At 40.1% G+C, this 19,849-nt stretch overlaps 3 protein-coding genes across 4 annotated transcripts in view; all 3 read left to right on the plus strand.

The window, feature by feature from the left end:
* The window catches only part of cUnh21orf91 (chromosome Un C21orf91 homolog), a 31,038-nt gene extending 28,717 nt beyond the window's left edge, over positions 1–2,321 (plus strand). The window contains exon 5 of the mRNA XM_083767237.1: positions 498–2,321. Coding sequence (XP_083623363.1) covers positions 498–667 — 170 coding nt within the window. The 3' untranslated portion in view covers positions 668–2,321. The remainder of the gene's footprint in view (positions 1–497) is intronic.
* Positions 2,322–6,240: 3,919 nt separating this feature from the next.
* On the plus strand, positions 6,241–18,119 carry btg3 (B-cell translocation gene 3). Of its 2 annotated transcripts, XR_014569834.1 has the most exons (6): positions 6,241–6,333; positions 7,220–7,421; positions 7,876–8,013; positions 8,119–8,308; positions 8,807–9,430; positions 18,079–18,119. XR_014569834.1 is itself a non-coding variant. In XM_083774766.1 (5 exons), the coding sequence occupies exons 2-5, from the start codon at positions 7,249–7,251 to the stop codon at positions 8,990–8,992; spliced, it is 687 nt and encodes a 228-aa protein (XP_083630892.1). In that variant the 5' UTR covers positions 6,241–6,333; positions 7,220–7,248; the 3' UTR covers positions 8,993–9,757. The 2 variants fall into 2 exon arrangements, 1 of the variants encoding a protein (XP_083630892.1); XM_083774766.1 differs by lacking the exon at positions 18,079–18,119 and having other exon boundaries at positions 8,807–9,757.
* The window catches only part of cxadr (CXADR Ig-like cell adhesion molecule), a 43,758-nt gene continuing 34,402 nt past the window's right edge, over positions 10,494–19,849 (plus strand). Inside the window, exon 1 of the mRNA XM_083774754.1 lies at positions 10,494–10,666. Within this exon, the coding sequence (XP_083630880.1) occupies positions 10,615–10,666 (52 nt within the window). The 5' untranslated portion in view covers positions 10,494–10,614. The remainder of the gene's footprint in view (positions 10,667–19,849) is intronic.

The raw sequence follows: 19,849 nt of genomic DNA on the forward strand, positions 1-19,849 counted from the left end.
GCATACTGTACATGTACATGTTTACTGCATCCATCACCATTCTAAGTTAATTGTAACTATGGAAGCTTGTGCTCATTTTATGCAACCCAACCCTCTTGGAACAACTTGATCTGCTTGATTACAATATTGTTACTGGGAACAGATGTGTAGGCTATAGTTTTCATAAATTATTCAGGGCAGACCACACACACATGCTAGTATTTATGATCTGTTATTTTGGATGCATTTGCACCATCCATAAACTTGGTAAATGATCACTATGTCACTATGTCCTTGGTTGACATTATGCTGGCATTATACTGTATGTTTGTTTTTGGCTTCTCTTTTGTCTTATAAATTATGTGTTTTTACGTCATGTTTTGCAACCTGCTCTAACCAGATTTATTGATTTCCCTCCCGTTTGTTTGTTGTTCCTGCCTGCTCTCTTTATACGACTTGACCCTGTGTGTAAATTGACAGCTTAACACTGATCCCTGTGTTTCTGTCACTCTCTACAGAGGTGTTTGAGCAGCTGACCGCAGCAGTGCAGGAGAAGGACTCATTGGCATCAGAGCTGCATGTGCGTCACATCGCCATAGAGCAGCTGTTCAAGAATTGTGCCAAGCTGCCATGGCTGCACATCAGCAGGGCTGGCGTGAAGGCCAGCAGCAGTGGCCCTGTGGAGTAAAGGAGGCTAAAGGCCAGCGTCTTTGTCTTGCCTTCCGTGCTTGCTGCAGACAGGCTGAAACGAGCCTTGTTGTGTAGCCTTCTTGACTTTATGCACAGTGAAGTTGAGAGAGGGTGTGCGTGTGCATTGGGTGATGTGGCTTTCCTCCACGAGGTTGGGCTGATGATGTGCAGTTGAAGATAGTTTGAAGGTTTTGAAGGTTTTAATTGCTTGACATGGAAACGCTAGTGACAGTCCTGTTTTATGCTTTGTTCTGCAGCTCAGTTGATTTGGTGTTTAAATCACTTGAGCTGATCCATAAGCCAGGCTCCAGAACTGATTCCATGGTCACTCAAACTAATTGATTCCCTTTCTCTGTGTGAAAGGTTGCCCAAAGCAATGCCACACATTGACCTTAGGGTCCTATGTGTTCAAGGTTGAGGTGAGCTTTCCACTGTTGCTGGACATGTTACCTCTACACTGACACTGGCATTCTTTTAGAATGCCTGGTTAGATGTACTGTATACAGACTTCTAAATCTAATCTACATAAATGGTTGCTGTTTGTTTTTATTTCACTTTTATTTATGATGTCGGTTGTATTCTCCAGTTTATTTCATTTCAGTAGTATTTTGAGTTATCAGTATCAAAAAGGAGAATATTCAAATATGGATATTGCACCAGCACCACTCTATACCACTCTTCCATATTAGGCAAATGTTTCTCTTGTTGCTGCGAGTGCTGAGTTACAGTATTTTATACCAATGGAATTGGATGAATACTTGATTTGGACTGGCCTACCAGTGAACGTGTTACTTTAAAGAAATACTGTGTATGTATCTTATGTTTACACTGCAACTTAAATTATTGACCCATATTTTTTTTTCTTTTTAACTGTCTTCGTTTTATCTTTTCTTTCAAGTTCTGTGTGTTTGGAATTTTGCCTTTCCCTCCTTATTTGGTGACCACTAATCTGCGAGGGCTAAGCTGATGTTACAGCAATATAAACATGAATGGATTTCATTTATACAGTTCCTCTTCTTCAGCTCACTAGGGTTTGAAGGCGACATGCTGTAAGGAAATGTTGACTTTACAGTTAGGGTGCACATAATGGACAGTGTTTTTAGCCTGTAGTTGATGATGTAGATGATTTTGTCTCATCTCTCATGCTTAATTTATACTGTCTCATAGGATGATGTAGTTCACCAAAAATAGATACAATACAATACTGTACATACAAGCTCGCAACATGTTGCATCTAGCTTTAGATATTACTTAGGCAGAGCTGAGGTTCAGCCAGTCGGTGAATGGTAAACGTGAATCTTGATGTGATTATTCTATTGTCGGCTCTCCAAAATTGTAATGGCAATAAACGCTATATTAGGTTTTCCTGACCTTGCCGGTTGGGTGGGTGTCAGGCAGAGATGCTACCAGCTGGGCTGAAGACTACAGAACCCACCCTGTGGGAGGAGGAACAAACTAAACAAGATGGCTATTTGCTTTTAATATGTATTCAGGAATCCTATGCAAGAAATAGACACTTTGAAATAAATCGGAAGCCTTATATGTGGAAAGATTATAGATATAATACTTCGTTTTTGTCCCCTAAGGTGGTCAGTTGGCTACCTAAATATAGTGCACATGGAAAAACCCTGTTGTCATTGAATTGCCATTTTTAATTATAATATATATATATATATATATTATATTATATAATATATATATTATATTATATAATATATATATATATTATATTATATAATATATTATTATTTGTCAACGCATCCCATTTTATGCTCTTTATAAGAGATTACATATATTTGACCCCTTGTGGGTTGAACTCCATTTCAAAACGTATCTTAATTTTGATTTAATCGATAAATGTGTGTTTTGGTTGTGTCTTATTATGCAAGTTTATGGGTCCAGTCATTTTTACTCCATTACTTGTTATATGAATTTTGAATCTGAGTGCTGTGCAGGCTTGTTAGCAGTGAAGACATGTCTTACTCTTAACCAATGTCTCTGCTCGGCAAACAATTCAAGCTGCCTGCCATTGGTTTGTCTGTGGCGGATCCCATTGATTTGTATCTGACATGTATATACATACCTGTTAACTTTCTCTTCTAGACTAGATTATGGATAGGTTATCCCCCTTCTGATAATTAATTTGGCTGGTTTTATGCTGTGTTGAATTTTACATTGTATTTATTGTGTGTTCATGGAGCTTATCGCTGGAGTGATATGTTAACAGTTTGTATTTTTTCTAAACAATTTAAATAAAATACAATTATTTTTTTTAATATTTATGTGGTTTTGTTTGTTTTTTAAGTTCGCATTTGCCATGTTTTATTACATGGATAATCACTCAAGTTTGTCTAACCCTTATTCAAATTATGACATTTACTGGATTTAATTCTGGTGTTAACAAGGGATATGCCTACATTATAACAAGTACCGGTATAACCTTTTACTGGTGAGATTGATGTTGTATACAGCATCTTAAATGAGTGTGAGAATAAAGTCCTATATCATCTACTTACCAAGTCACTTATATTAAGGAATTTAAACTTCAGGACAAGTCATTTTGGTATTGTCAAACGAATATTAATAATCTAAATATAGCACCTTTCACACATAAATGCAGCTCAAAGTGCTTTACGGAGCAAAACTGAAAAACTAAATGACAATAAAACAAGCAAGCAGTTAAAACAAAACGGCAGCAAATCAGTCAGAACAGTCAAAAACAAGAGTGAAGAGGTGGGTCTTGACTCTTGAGCTGTGCTTTAAAGATGTCTAGAGAGGTGGGACTGGGAGTTTATTCCAAACCATCGGCCTGTATGGGAGTTTATTCCAAACCGTCGGCCTGTAGAAGCAGAAAGCTACTTCATATTTGAGCAGGCCTGCACTGGAGGACCTGAGGGGGGCGGTTAGGGACATATCTAGCATTCGAAGAGGACATTGGGAGCTTTATAAACGAGTAAAATCATTTTAAAATCAATGCTGAAAACCACCGGGAGCCAATGTAGTGAGGCGAAATCTGGAGTAATAATTATGTTCTCTCATCTTAGTTTTAGTTAAAACTCATAGCTGCTGCATTTTTAACAAGTTGAAGTCTGTCTGTTGTCTGTCTAGTACACTTAATTTAAGTAATTTATGTACTGTAGTGCTATTGTTGATTACATAGTAATCTCCAGCAAAGAAGAGATTACATTTTTGGGCTGTATTCTTGACAACAAACTGACAAGACAGGTGAAAGCATGGTAACAATGGTGATCAAAAATAAATTAAAGAACAAGATTCCTGGGCCTATGCTTCCACCTCCTGGTTCTCCAGCATCCCAATGTTACTAACTTTAGACCTCCCAAAACAAACTTCTCGGCCTGGGGCCCATGATGACCCACCTCTTACCAACCCATTTTCATAGTCTAAACTGGCTCCAGGTAGAAGACAAGAGTTAAAGGTTTTATGACATTCATTTTCATTTATTTTTCTTTTTTCTTTTAGGTTTTATGACCTCAATTACACCCAAAAAACCTGAACTTTGAACATTCAGTGGATTTTCTGTGGTCTGAAGTTTTCTTTGGGGTTTTTTGGGCCTTTTGAGCTACAATGAAAACAGGCAACACAGTGAAACAGTGACATCTGCTGGCAAATCCCATTGACATATATGGGATTTGCAGTAAGTGATGTCACTTACTGCCGGCAAATCAGAGCACCTGTTTGAGCCAGAAAACCCCAGATCACAGAAAATCTACTGAATGTTAAAAGTTCATGTTTTTTGGGTGCAATTAAGATTAGAAAACCTTAAAAAAACAAGAACAATTCCAAAACCTTTTTTTTATGTCACAATCCCTTTAAAGCAATTGAAAATGGGCGTGACAACGTTTGCCCTCAATGCCTTCAGTACGTCACTACCCGTAAACCTGACTTAACCTCAAAGAAGTCAGCAACACCCACAGCCACAATACTAGAGGGAGCGAGAACAACAATCTGGTACCACCCACTTTACAAACAATATGGGTAAATTCTCCTTCTACAGCGCCGCCACAGCGTGGAACGCCCTTACCCCCCATGAGCACGAGTATATATGACTATAGGGTACCAGTAGGGGGCGCCAGAAACAGAGAGAGCGATAGTGCTGCAATGTTGCCTGCTAATGAGAGAGAGAGAGAGAGAGAGAGAGAGAGAGAGAGAGAGAGAGAGAGAGAGAGAGAGAGAGAGAGAGAGAGAGAGAGAGAGGGGTGTGTGGGGGGAGGGGGGGGGGGGGGGACTGCACCACTCAGTTCACACGGGTGTGATTTTTTCTTTACTGTGGATTTTGTATTACTTTTTACCTTTGATGATATTGAATTGCGTTGTTATTAACTTATTGTTCATGTCATGTCTATGAATTGATTGCATAGGGCGGCACTTGCAGGGCCTAAATGGAAACAATTTTTTTCAATCAATCAATCAATCAATCAAAATTGTATATCAACTCTTGATTGAACGGAAGATGGAGATTGAATGCCCTCTAGTGGAGAAATGGTATCTGTCACAGAGAAGGGCTGTGGAGTCGACAGTTCAGAAACGTTCGTGCCTACCAGTGACAGTGACATCATCGTTTAAGATTTTTGTTTTTCAAACAAGATTTCAATGTTTTTATTATTATTTTAAGAGCGCTCTGAGCCATGAATGAATTGATTGAATGATTGCTATGAAGATCAGAGACTAATAGGGTACTTACCGTAGTACTATTAAAACTATATATTTTTACTTTGAAAAATTGATGAAAACAAACAAACAGCGAGAGCTCTGGAAAGTATTTAAACCGTTGGGCTGCAGTAAAAAAAAAACGCATTTGGACAGGATAGCACAATCATTAAGGAGCGCTGGATTGAATGACATGACCAGAATTAAGATATGAGCCAAGGACAAGAACAGATTTGATAGAACATAGCCTACCTAGTAAATTGTATCATTGGTCACAGCACAGACGTCAGTCAGTCCTTCTAGAAAAGAGTGATTCTGCACCACCAGTGTGTACTGGGTCAGACTCAAGCAGATAAAGGCCATAAAGTAGCAGTGACCAAGAGATAGATAATGATTTGTATAATTTATGTATATGATTGATTGAAAACTTTATTTCAGACACAATGGGTCCATGTACAAACAACAGAGTAAAACAAGACAGTAAAAACAAAACAACAACAACAACACAGAGATAGCCTATGTATCAGGCTATTTTCACTCCAGGCAGTCCTTGTCAATTAAAAACATATAAACATTGCCTCCAGTGTTTCCAGAAACATGAGGAAAAGACTGTATGCTTGTATTGCAGAAACGTCTCCCCCCAAAGTAAGGGAAACGTCCCTTACGTTTTTGATAAGAATATTTGTATGGAATATTCCAGATATCAAATCATATTATGGAGGATGAAAAGGCATGCCGCGTGACGCCGTTTCTGTAAAATGAGAGACATTTGACTCGGCCACTGAAAACGCTACTTTGACCTGCTTGAACCAATGACAACAATGAGAACGGCTAGGGGCGGAATTGGTGGAGGAATGGGCGGGGTTGTCCATCACATCTAGCAGACTCATCTCTAGCAGCAAAGCAAAGCAAGCAAACCTCGTTGGAACTTTTCCTCACCGTTCAGTCAAATATATCATCATATTCATCATTGTCAACCACATGGTTACACTTAAGGTAAGCTTAATTCAGTTTGTGTCGTATATTCTGTATAATTCATTATCTAAAATTATACGAATCGTGGCATCGCCCCATAGTTAACGGTTTTGGTTGATATTTTTCATTGAACTCGTTTGTTTTTTGTTTTGACAACAGCAAGTAGCTAGCGCGTTAGCAATCTGGCTATAAACGCTAAAAGCTTAATTTGTCAGATTAAAATAAAACGTTATTCATTTCATTGAGCACATGTGATCCCCAGAAGACACGTAAACATACTTAGAACTCCAACTACATAGTTTAATTCACGCTTTTGGTTTACGCTAGTACTAGTAGCCCCGGCGGGCTGGCACCACATGGCTAACGGAAACATTGCGTCACAGACGGACGGCGGCAGCGCGCTTTGCCTGAACATGTCTGGCTGGCAACAAACTAACAAGACTGTCTGACGAAGTTTGGACCATGCGTCATACCTTTCAAGTTGGTTTAGTCGTTAGGCCCATCTATGGTTAGGCCTAGTGGCCTGCTCCACTATTTAGTTTGGTTTCAGCTAAATTAATAATAGACACTAGACAGACAGTAATAAAGTTTTATTAAAGCTTCAATCCTGATGGTCCTACCTACCACCGTGGTCTACATTTCTCAGTGGCAAAGTAGGGAGATCAAGACTCCCAAGTCCATCCACTAACAACTTGCCTGTTAAAATATAATTCTTTCATTAAAATAAGTTCCAGATTGCAGCTTTAAATAAGGCTTTACAATGTATACCATTTGTATGATCACAGGTGGAAGACTTAAGTCACTGTGGGATTTTACTCTGACAGGAGAAAATAAATCGTATCTATCTATATTCTGTTGGATAGAATGCATCTTGTTTGACTGTGCTACTTTTGTTCCCACTTTCCAGGCACTAATCACTCGAAATTCATGTGAAATATGAAGAAAGAAATTGCAGCAGTGGTGTTTTTCTTGAAGAGACTCGTCAAAACGGGAGAGAAGTTGGAATCTCAGAAGGTGGACATGTTTATTGAGAGGCTGACTGTTGCACTACAGGAGAAATTCCGGGGACACTGGTACCCTGACAACCCAGGCAGGGGCCAAGCTTTCAGGTACTGGTCAGTTGTCTAAATCCAATGTAGTCATTTAGTCACAAGCTCTTGTTAATACATTGGTTACATATTTATGAAACCCACAGACAGACTTGACCACTTCAACCTTCAGCAGATCTGCTATTTGTTTTTGCTACTTTTGTGTGACACTTTTGTACACTATTGTACACAGAGTTATGGAGGTCTTTGAAATTAAAAAGTTTGAGAACCGCTGCACACTAAATGGAACAGAGCCTTAATTAGTAACACCTGTGAAGGAAGTAGGGAAGCAGCCCGGTCTTTTCTTAATAATATGCATATTATTAGAGATGTGGGATGCTCAGTGTTCAACATGACTGTTGGTTGGCCCATAAATTGAGTTTAGATGTCCCCAAACGTATCCGTAAGCAGAGGTCGCCGCTGGTCACGCAAGACTAGTACCGGTACTATAATACCAAAGTCTTGTTGTTTGTAGGTGTATCAGAGTGAACGTGTTCCAGAGGCAAGATCCAGAGTTTCTGCGAGCCTGCCAAGAGAGTGGGGTTCAGTACAAAGACCTGCAGCTTCCACGAGAGCTAACCCTGTGGGTTGACCCCGGCGAGGTCTGTTGCAGGTAATCATTAGCATGAATTTCTGTTCTTATAGCACGTCAAGCCAGGTCTGATTTAAAAATGTGGGCCCCAAAAAAAGGCATTGAGTTTTATTATTTTATCAATAGATATGGAGAGCAGAATCCATCTTTCTTGGTGGCCAGATTTTCTGGTGATGATGAAAATGACAAAGACATTATGAAGAAGGTGACCAGTGCCCTGGAGAGGGTGACATCAGACTACCACTCGGGTTCTTCTTCGGATGAGGAGACCATGCTCAGGGAAACCTCTTCCACCCCTTGTCACCATACGCACCAGGTAAACAATGGGATTTTCCAAAAATCAAGACCACACTAGTCTGACTTCTTTAAATATTATGCTGATTTGAAGTCAAAACCTTGCATATCATAACACTCCTGCTTGCCCGTTCAGTGTTGATAGTTGGTCATCATGATGTCTCTGGTTTGGTGCACTTACAAAGACTGTTGGAATATAACACCCGTGTGAACCGAGTGGTGCAACTCACCCCCCCCCCCCCCCCCCCCCCCCCCCCCCCCCCCCCCCCCCCCCCCCCCACCCCCCCCCCCCCCCCCTCTCTCTCTCTCTCTCTCTCTCTCTCTCTCTCTCTGTGTTTCTGGCAAACAGCGCCCCTACTGGTACTTATTATATGATGCTCATAGTCACATAGATGAACACATAGGTGAACACGGACAAAGCTGTTCCTTGGAGTGGTTGCACCACTCAAAAAGGTGTAGGTTTTCCAAGGTTGGACAATGTTTGTAATGGGGAGTATAATACTGTTGTCTATTTGTCAAGGTGTTGAACCCTGCTGCACCTACATGGAATCCCAAGAGGAAGACGACGGTGCGTGATAAAGGTCCTCACCATGAGTGTAGACCTCATAGCAGACCCCCCCATTTGTCGGGACATAATCTCTGGGTCCCACCTGGCTACAGAGGAGGACCTGCATACTGGGGCAGCAATCAGCATTGTTACAGTTAGTCGGTGGCAAACATAATTAACACTGGACATTTGGGGAGCAAAAGATTAAAGGAACCCATTAGATGACTGACCAAACTGTTTTTCCTTTTTCGCTCTTTTTTTAATAGTGAAATTGTTTATTTTGATACAAATTGTTCTTTGCACTTTAGACTATTTTAATAGTGGGAGTCAAATTATTGTATTTGATTAGAAATATTGGAAGTATTATTTTGTACCCTTGGAATAAGTACTGTATTTATATTATGGGAGATGTATGAAGAAAAAGTGGAATGTCCGCATGATATAATTCTGCTCCCCCTCCTTTTTATTTCAACCTACAATAACAGAACTTGAGAAAGCCCAGTGGAGCGAAACGTTGTTAACCCATTTTGACCTGAGATCAGATTCTAAAAATGCCTTCTAAATCCTGACAGTTTTCTGAAAAAGCTATGTTTCTATGTCAGTTTTTGTCGATTTTTCAAAAAATAGCAGATAACACCAAAGGGGTTCCCGCCCAAAATGGGTAGGTTGAAATAAAAAGGACGGGGAGCAGAATTATTTTGTTTGCTGACATTCCACTTTTTCTTCATTTGATCACTTTTTTGGGTCCAGCACCGTATAAAAAACGGGGATGTGCATATTGTTTTCCTCTTTTACAAAATCACATGTATGCCATTGCCACCTACCGTCCTTTGTTCACAAATGTTTTATTTATTCATAGTGTTGAATTGTGAGGTTCATAGACCTTTTATTACGAAGTTCATTAAACATGGACTCAAATCAGCATCATGTTTGGAGTCTACTTATTCCTGTAATGAACTCTACATTCTGGCACATTTTTGTGACTACTGTTAGGAGAAACAATAACAAATTTAGGTAGGTTGGGTATATCTAGTATGGGCAGAAACTTGCAACTCACAGTATCAACATTTGAAAATTTCCAGACTTTAAAAAGATCCCTGGCTAATATGCCTTATAATACAAAATACATCATAATTGCCCTCTATAACTAAAATTAAAAACACCTTCAATATATTATTTTAGAAATGGTTAATTTACTCAATGGAGACCACTGTAGCAAGTTGATGTAATTTGTACAAGTATGGAATGCATAAGCAAATTAAAAAACTTCGTAAGGTTAATGAGCATCAAAGCAAGATTTTAAATCTTTTTTTATTAGCACATGTATTCCATACATTTCATAGGGCTGAAATGGCATCAACTTGTGACGGGAGCATGCAGCCCTACTAAGATGAAAGATTAACAATTCAATTTCTAAAAGTAATAAAATATTTATGGTGTTTTTTATTTTAGTTATAGAAGAAGGCAAATATAATGTATTAAGGCTTATTAGCCAAGGATCCTTCATCCTTGTATGTTTTAAGAAACGGGAAAACCCCATATCCATGTATTGTAGTCTGTTGTCGCTATCGTCCAGCAGGGGGCGTCAGTGCATGTATTTTGGTTTTGACGAGGAGCCTATCACGTGACCCCACCAGCTCCCTCATGTGTGCACCTGCCGACTAGTCGCGGCGGAGGAGTAGAGTTTTGGATGCTACGGTGGAGTGGTCTGCGTTCTCCTAATTCAACATAAGTTCTTCAAGCGAACTTTGTCAAAAGAACTCTGGAATAAACCGAAAGAAATGGAGTTCACGATACCCCACTTCAGCTGTGTACTATTAAGTGTCTTAGCAGGTAAGTTTTCCGAACAAGAACAAGCGAGGAGCTATTGTAGTATCTGTGTGAAACAGTGTGGTGTGGTCATTCAGTAGAAACCACCACACAGCGCTATTGTAAGATTTAGGTTAATACAATTCTATTGGCAAATTCTGGATATTGTGCTATGTGTCTCGCGTTATGATGGAATGAGAGACTATGGTTTGATAGATTTAAACATTAGTTGTATTTTCTTGTGAAAGTTGATGATAATAGCCATGTTCTTAATCACAATAACTAGTTGGCCAGTATAAGTTTAGGTTAGTGTTACTTACTATGTTTAGAGAATATGGTTAATGCAACTTTAACCTTAACTGTTAGTACTACTACATATTAAAGTTAAGTTATATATTGTGCTTGCAATGCATCTGTTCTGTTCTCGCCTTCTGATTGCGAATAAGTAGGCTAAGTAATGAATGAGAGACTGTAAAAAAACTAAAAACTAAACCACAACTTAAGTCAGCAGTAATAGCCTACACACAAATCAGGTGGACGTACAAGACTTTTGAATGTCCAACTAGAAATGTAACCAGGTGTACCCATCCGGGTCTATGTGGTTAAATTTGTACGCGTTCAGACTTAATGCACAGTTTATTTATTGACTTTTGTCTAGTCTGCTAGATCAGCCCTCCTCCTGATGTCCCCAACATGTATAGCCTAGGCCTATGTTGTATAAATAACGATAAGCTCAGATTGAAAGCTTCTAAATGTTCATGTCATACTTGGTTTTTGCCATGATTTGGCAACTTGACGGAATAGATTCAGAAGGTTTGCTGAGTGATAATTCGTGAAACGGAACATAAGCTTGCTAGTCGTGCCTGGAATCACAGTTTCACCCATGCCTGCTACTCTTTGTTGATTGTTGATACATTTTATTGTATGGGCGTGTTTCACCGTCCATACAGTGCTCAGGAATGTCAACTGAAACTAGGCATCCCATGTGTAACAACTGTAGCAGGTGTTTCATTTAGTATGCATTTGTGGCATACTTTAGCAGTACTTAAATGTTTACAGGGAGTTTGAATGTGAGAAACAAAGACATGGATGGTCAAGGGGAAAATGCCATTCCAGTCCGATGATTACTGAGAAATAATTAAGTGCTTTGTTAAGACTACAGTCAAATCACTCCATGTAAACTGTGAACGTAAGAGTGATATGTAAAGGACTGACTGTGTAGTGTGTTTAACCTACATTTTCTCAAGCTACACAATGATGTATGTATACTTCACAAGCTCATTACCATCTTAATAGCATCATGGACTTGTCATTTGGGCACTGTTCCACTTCAGCAGGCAAGAACAGCATTTGCCATTGCCAGGCGGTAGCATTCTTTAGAATAAAACAATGTGCAAGCCCCACTTTTAAATGGAGAAACGGATACCATTTTCTATTTTTAATAGGTATATTTCAGAGGAAAGCTAAAAGTCCTAGCCAAATTCTTCATATTATGTATGGAACTACAGACAGCCTTGAAGTAGTCATTGCAATTTTGCATGATTAAATGAATGATAATTTAAAAATGCAATAGTAGATATATAGCAAAAGTGAATCCCTGCACAGTACGAATTCTGACAAACTGTGTGTGTGTGTGTGTGTGTGTGTGTGTGTGTGTGTGTGTGTGTGTGTGTGTGTGTGTGTGTGCATTAACTTGGATCTTGTTGACACTATCATTTAGAGTTATGTTAACAGAGTCATTATGACTGGAGGGCAATATTTATCTTCATAAAGGTATAGTTTGTCAGGGGCCACTGCAAATTTAGAAAACTAGAGCGGTGCCCGTTGGGCACTGGCCTACTTGAAACGATGCAAGTTAAAAATGCATCCCCTTATGTCTGTGTCCCTTTTTATGCCCATATATGGAGTTCTTTGTCAGGCATGCCCAAATATGGAGTCTATGCAGACGTCAGAATGATCAGAACAGGCCAGCTCCATATATGGACCCTGGGCACTGTGGGCAGGGGTCCTGTCCAGACCCTGTGATGTCAGAACAGGCCAGCTCCATATATGGAGATCTAGGGATGATCAGGTGTGATCAATGGCTAATTTGGGCCCTGGGCAGAGGCTTTTGTGCTGGTTCTGGACAACCGGCTATCCAACTGACTCGACACCAGGAACTGCACTCCCTGTGGTGGTGTGTCAAATTTGAAGTCGGTTGGGAGAACGGTTTCTGAGTTACGTGGATTACAGTCGTACGTACGTACGTACGTACATACATACATACAGAGACTTTGTGCATTTATGGATAATTCAATGTGTTTGTTCAACTTGTTCAAAATGTATCTGAGACAGACCCTAGAAAACTATAGTGAAACACTGGAAACTACTAATACAGAAGTGGTTCTCAGTACTATGTTGGTGTTTTGTCAACATGATAGCATCACAAACTTCATTAAGCTTTGCAGGTGTAATGTTGAAATCACATGAATAATTGGAAGATGAATATGGTTTGAGCAAGGGCTACGGAAGTGGGGAGTAAACGGATACTAGTTAGCTGATACTATTTGTTTTCATAGCAATGCTACAATGCTCCGATCAGGTTTTTTGGGACCGATACCGATCACAGATTGTTTTTCTCATGATCGGCCGATACCGATTGGTCCGATACTGATCTTGTGAAATGTTGCAAATTGTAATATTTCCAAAATTATTATATGTCAAAACCCACGTCAAAACTGTTCCTGTGTGTCGGAAGGAAGTGTGTCTGGAGCAGTTTCTCCAGATAGGGTAAATTGCCGATCACAGATGGGGTAAATGCAGATTACCGATCAGAGTGAATATCGGCCGATATGGCCAATTGCTGGCCGATTATCGGAGCATCTCTAGCTACAACATGCTAACAAGTTTCCAGTAGACAAGTCTCAGTAACTGTAAACATCACAATGCCATGTTCACTGCCTGGATTTCACTAACCTTTGAACGGCTGCGCCGACATCATCGTAAAATACGCCCGCTGCGTGCCACGGCTGCCATTGCAATGCATTGGGCCTCAATTTCTTTTCCCATGATGTCATCAAAACGCTTAATAATAGTTAAATAATTTAAAACGCAAATTAAACAAATTAAACTGGGAGGGAAGCTGTTCTACAGCTCGTGTAACTCATGTTAGGGCGGGAAAGTAAAGGGTTTTCAATTATTTGGCCAATACCCCAGACATTGGTCTTCCTCTGTCTTCACCCCCCGCCCCCCCTTTTCTGAACATGATGGTTCACTCATGAAACCCCCTCCCCTGGAATTGGACTTTAGCAACCATTCTGGGTACATATCCAAAGATACTTGCACCAATGAGGAAATGTCAATAAAACACAGTATGGCACATCGTTTTCTGGCACAATTTACCTGGCTGTTTCACCAAACTAATGTGTTTGGTGTCACTGTCATGTCTTCCATTGCACGATACACACCGATTTGGTGTCATGGTGTGATCCCCTTGTAACTTAAGATCTAGTACACAAGCCCCCCTTCCAGTATACTGTAGTTGTGTATAGTTCCAGTTCTAGTCTTGCCAAACACCAGCCAGTCTTCTATGTTTGACCTGTGAGGCCAGTCAGTCATTATCTCTGATGCTCTCTTAACCACTGACCTGGGGTAAGGTTTAAAATGTGATGTGAAGAAGCCAGGCTCACAGTGCTGTTACCTGATAAGCCTACACTCAAAGGTCCCTGACGTGAGGTGGTTGCTAGGATACCTTTTGAAAACAGACACACAGATCCCCGGGAGTGTATTGCTCAAGTAAACCCTCCCCCATTGCTTGAAATTCTCTTTGGAGTCCTTTTTTATAGCAGAAAGTTTCCCCCTATTTACTGTATATGGTGCATAGGACTTTGGTGTGCGTAGAGCCTCTTTGTACACAGCATAGTTTAATACAAACATGGTCTCACATAGCCACTGCCAGACTTCCAGAGAGCTGAAGGAAGGTCTGGCTAATGCGAGACTATTATGAACATATAAGTGATGAACTTTGGTAGAGCTCTGGTTTGTGTAGATCCCTGGGCATAATTTACATCACAATATTATCAGTCATCTCTATTTGTTGTTCCATGAGTGAGAAATGGTTTTCATTACTTGTTGAAGCGGGTCTCAGAATCACACTTTTAGCACATTAATAAACGCAAAACCAATTTGTTTCTGCTGAATAGTTACTAGTAGTGTTTCACTGACATTGGTGACCTATCTATTCCGGTGGCACTAGAGATCTTCTTCCAATAGTAGTATTATTATTATTGATTTAATATATTGGCAGATTTTACTTTGTTTTCCCTCATAATTGTTTTAATATTTTTATTTTAATATTATTTATTTACCATGCAAATTGCAATGAGAGCTAATGGAGACAAAAAAAGTATCTGCACTCACATAGCCTCGGTACCAGGCTTTCATTTTTGTTGGTGCAAAAATGTAAAGCCTGGAGGAACGCATTGGCCACTCTGGTCTAAAAGTGGGAGTCAACCCTTCCGGGTGGGCGTCGCTCCAAATTATGTGACGTAGCGCTGCACTAGGGGGGAGAGGAGGGGCCGGGGGTGACGGACAGATCGATGAGATCCAATCAGGGCGTGCACAAATCTGAGCCGCGACCCGCCCCTCTAGACCAGAAACCTAACACGTTAGCTCAGGCTAGCACTCACAGAGCACAGAAGCAACTTATTAACCATTTAAACCACCACAGGGTTCTGTACTTATCGCTGACAAAAATGGTAGGTCTACACTACAAGCTCATTGTGAGCTTGTAGAACAAATACAAAAAAAAGTAACTTTAAGTATCCAAGAGTTAGAGATAGGGATAAAATAATCATTCTTTACACTACCAGCATTGTAAATGTAGCAATATTGCTAATTTGCTATGCAGATAGATGGTGGTGACATGAACTGTTCAACCTGAGCTATTGTCTTTGTAAGTTTGTACCCATGGAGATGGCCTCGCCTTGAGGTCATGATTTCACATTCAGTTCTCGTGACATGGCTGTCCCATCCCTCCACTTGTTTCCTGTCGGCACTAAACACACTCCGGCAACGGCTTCACCTCCACCCCAGCAGTCGCCCACTCTGCCTCGAGCCCCCGTCCTTGGAAATAAAGCAAGAACATGTAGAATCGGATTACACTCCGGGGACGCCGTTTTGTCCTCCACAATCTGATGATGAGGACGACCGGCCATGAATATTCAGGTCCTGGGCTGTTAATATTTTAACATGCCAGGGATGTACAAGCCCAGTGTCGACTCCTGTTCCCCTGTATGGCAGTGTGAAACACTGATCCTAGTCTGAGACCAAATGCACCAGCTAACCCCTTTTCATATCACCCTTTCCTATAATATATACTGGGAGCAGATTACAATCTTGAGAACTGATAGTGATAATGATTGATAGTAGTAGCCTATTTGTTTCGTAGGACTGTTAATAGCTCTGGAGCCACTTTGTATTCAGAATCCATTCCTTATTGCCAGGTAGTGGGGGAGTTATGTCGGCTCCTGGGCCTTCTGCCAAAGCATTATGTAGAGAGGAAATATTAGGAACGTATTACTTGAATGCCTTGGTCATAAAACCCACTTTATATTGATTTGTATTTGCCACTGGTGTCATTGACCAGGTGCTGATCATTTGAGAAATGCCATGGCTCTGTACCGCACACATACCATGGAATTGGTCTCCTAATGAAAGTGGTGGTTTAGATTTTATAATCGTTTACGTTTACTCACGCCTATGGTTTTTATTATCATTAGGGTTCCAAATATTATTGCCCTCAGTGAAAATGTGTTGTTCTTGTAGATGTTTGCCATACATACATCCTTGATAACCATATATATTAATTCAATTGTTTGACTAGAAATTATACAACTATTTTATTAGCCTACCTTCCTTTTCTCAGGCACTCTATTCTAGATTTAACTTTTTGTACCGTCCTCTTGTGCCTAGAAAAACATTCCAGCAATAATATGTATTTTAGTTTGTTTCCTTGAACCATTCTAGTGCTTCAAGGTCACTTGAATACCACCTGACCTGGCTGTGAGACCAGCTTTCTCAGGCAGACTAGGTTCAACTGGTATCACCTTTCCAAAGAATTACCCAAACTACACTGCAGTAAGTGGGTAAAGCCACAAGGGTTTGATTTTGAGTTTCCAAGCATCCATCAAAACTTAAATTTGTGTTCAATTAAATGTAATATTAATTTGAAATGGCCTTGATGATTCAGATGGTGTTCCTGAATTTGCAAGATTGCATAAATGCATACTCGCCACCAAAATTAAAATTACCTGTTGACATACTGTATACGACCAGTGGTTTTCATTTTTCAACTGTTTTCATATTGTCCATTATGTATTCAGCATTTGAGCCATGGACCATAATTCCATGCTGTGTGCTGTGTTCCATGTGGTACTATAGGAGAGATAACGCCAAACGTTGATCAAAATAGCAATTATTCTACATTCTCTAATCGTGTAGACTTAAAATTAAGTCGTAAATAAAGTAATGCAGATGTTTAACAATAATGTAATTCTTGATAGTGTAAAATGATTTACAGGTCCATTTGGTTTCGGTTTCAAGATCGATAAGGGCCCATTTGGTTACCAACTCTTCCATCATTTAGCTAGGGACCCCACCTGGAACCCCCCCCCCCCCAAGAATCACTGGTTGAGAACCACTGACATATACCACAGTTGGGTGTGTAAGTTACTGTATATCTGTCTCAATTCTTATGCTTATGAAATGAATACCATACAAACCACAGGAGCCTTACTCTAGTCTTTGCCCCTGATAGTCTAAATGATTAATATAAACATTTCTTAACATGTACTACTCAAGTCCCCACATCTGCTTAATTAACTTTTAATGTTCATGTCACATTAACTGGGCGGCCAGTATAATAGAATATATGCTCAGAGTAAGACAAGCATGGCAATATTTGAGCATTGTTAAAAGCCTGGTGGACTGGGGACTGTATCGAGTGAGGAAGAATTTCCATGTAAGCCATCAATAATAACAAGGTCACCGCGTTGCTGATTCTCTCTGCTCTCCGATCCCATCGGTCATCATCAACTCTGCTCAGTTAGAACGATAAACACCACCAACACATTTATCACTTAGCCACTTGATACCCAGACCTGCGTGGTCCCACAATGCCCTCTGCTCTTAATGAGAAAGAATGAGGCTCTTTGACAGATAAACTGTTTCCTGTGATGGTAATAGTCCAACACATACATATCTCTACTATTCATCATGCAAATGACCCTCTTTCTGTAGAGGAACTATGGGACAACCACACATGATGATGACTTTTATTTATGTGACAAATTCCATCATGGTTTGATTTTTCAAAAATAGCAGACCTACAAGCTCGTAGCGTGTCACTCGGTGGCGCGCTATGAGCTTGTAGATCTTCTATTTTTCAATAGCTAAAGCACAACATAATGCTAACACCAAAAGGGGTTCCCGCCCAAAATGCGTTAATCACACTTAAACGTGTTATTTTAATAAGGAGGGGTTTATGCATTTTGGTAGGGAATTCAAATTTCTTTAGACTTTTTGCTGTCCATATGCAGCCGTATTTTAAACCTTTTTAGGGGAGGTTTAAAATATCTCTGAGATAATACCTAATACGATACTGTACCTAATACGAGAGGGAGAACATGGTTCTCACTCTCGGCTGAGATTGAATTGACTTAACTGTATTCTGGTTCCTTCTGCATAATATCCTCACGGCATGTAAAGCGCCCATCCTCATGTGAGGATACACAATGTGGCAGGCATGTCCCCAGGGTGCTGCATCTGCAGGTGCTGGTAGACTGGGTCTGTTGCTTCAGTCGCTACCTGCTAGGTAGGTGTCAGCTCCACTCTATACACACTGAACCTCTGTTGTGTAACACCAAGGATTCTGTTTAACAGTAAGATGTATTGGGAAAATTGTTTGAAAACGTGACCATTAGGTGGTTCATGCGTGTACCATACATATATAGGCTCTGATGCAGCCTAACAGTGAGTCCCAGGTTTGATTCCTGAGTGTGGCGGACCTTTGCTGATGTAACTCCCCAACTCTCTCTCTCTCTGTTTCCTGTCAAACTCAACTGTACTTTTAAGGCAGAAAAGCCCCAAAAATATCTTTAACAGACAAACCTAAACATTAATCAATAAATATTTGCTTAACACTGCAATAAATGTATTGGGCTATGTTTGAGATCAGCATTATCAAATGTAAGTGTGCATCATAAACAAAACCATACATCCATTCGACTCTCTTACAGAAACGGGGCAGTAACTGTGTATTTTGCGACACCCCACCCCCACATTAGAACATAATTGCATGTCTAATCTTGAAAAATATTATGGCTCAGAAAATAAGGTGGAGCTGAATTTGAAAAGGGGTAGATTCAGGCAGCTGTTGAGCCATTTTTAGTGCCTTTATCTCATCACAAAACATTACACATTGTAGGCTCCAGGCATGTAGGGAGAAAATGAAAATGAGCGTAGACTGTTAAAGGGATTGTTGATTCAGTCCCTCTTGTGCATCAACTCTGTGGCATTGGTAGTGGTACTCATGTCCTTGTCTAATGTTTGAATCACGACTCCAAATCAGTGATGGTCTCTCATTATGTTCATATTATGTGGGTAGGAAAAAGGGATTTGTGATTGTTGATATGAATGAGTTATTTTTCGTCCTACTCAGGAGTCAAATAGTTTGACTGTCTCTGCTCTATCATACATTTTCATATTCATAGCCCCATCGTTATTTTTTTTAATACATTAATGCTCACACACTGATGGACTCCATTTAAGGGAAAATAAATGTATTACATCCCTAAAGTGCTGTGATGTTTTGGCCTCACTTGCCCTTCATCAAGCATCATTCATAATTTTTCGCTCAGCATAGGGTGTGGATGTACACGTCACGTCTTTCCTTTCTACAAATACAGCAATGAACATTACGTTACGTGACCACTGAAACACAATTTTCTTTGTTCATGGCACCCTCCATCATTTTGTAGTATTCCGTCGTGAGAATCATTTCAAATATAATATTGAATCCTTCAAATTTGACCTCCAGGATAAAATCACCAGATGATCAAGAGTTAAAAAAAAAAGGCCTGAGTCGGCTTAACGGTCCAGGTACCTTGGCTGGTAATCCAGCATGACAGTGTGTGAACTTTACTGTGTGTCTTCCCCCCATCTCTCTCC

Source organism: Protomyctophum parallelum, assembly GCF_964188405.1.
Source record: "Protomyctophum parallelum genome assembly, chromosome: 1".
NCBI classification, from domain to species: Eukaryota; Metazoa; Chordata; class Actinopteri; order Myctophiformes; family Myctophidae; genus Protomyctophum; species Protomyctophum parallelum.

Excerpts from the sequence above, each read along its gene's own strand:
- btg3 (XM_083774766.1), top strand. The coding sequence starts at position 7,249 with ATGAAGAAAGAAATTGCAGCAGTGGTGTTTTTCTTGAAGAGACTCGTC. Across the intron at positions 8,014-8,118 it reads CCCGGCGAGGTCTGTTGCAG|ATATGGAGAGCAGAATCCAT; the intron begins GTAATCATTAGC and ends TTTTATCAATAG. Across the intron at positions 8,309-8,806 it reads CTTGTCACCATACGCACCAG|GTGTTGAACCCTGCTGCACC; the intron begins GTAAACAATGGG and ends CTATTTGTCAAG.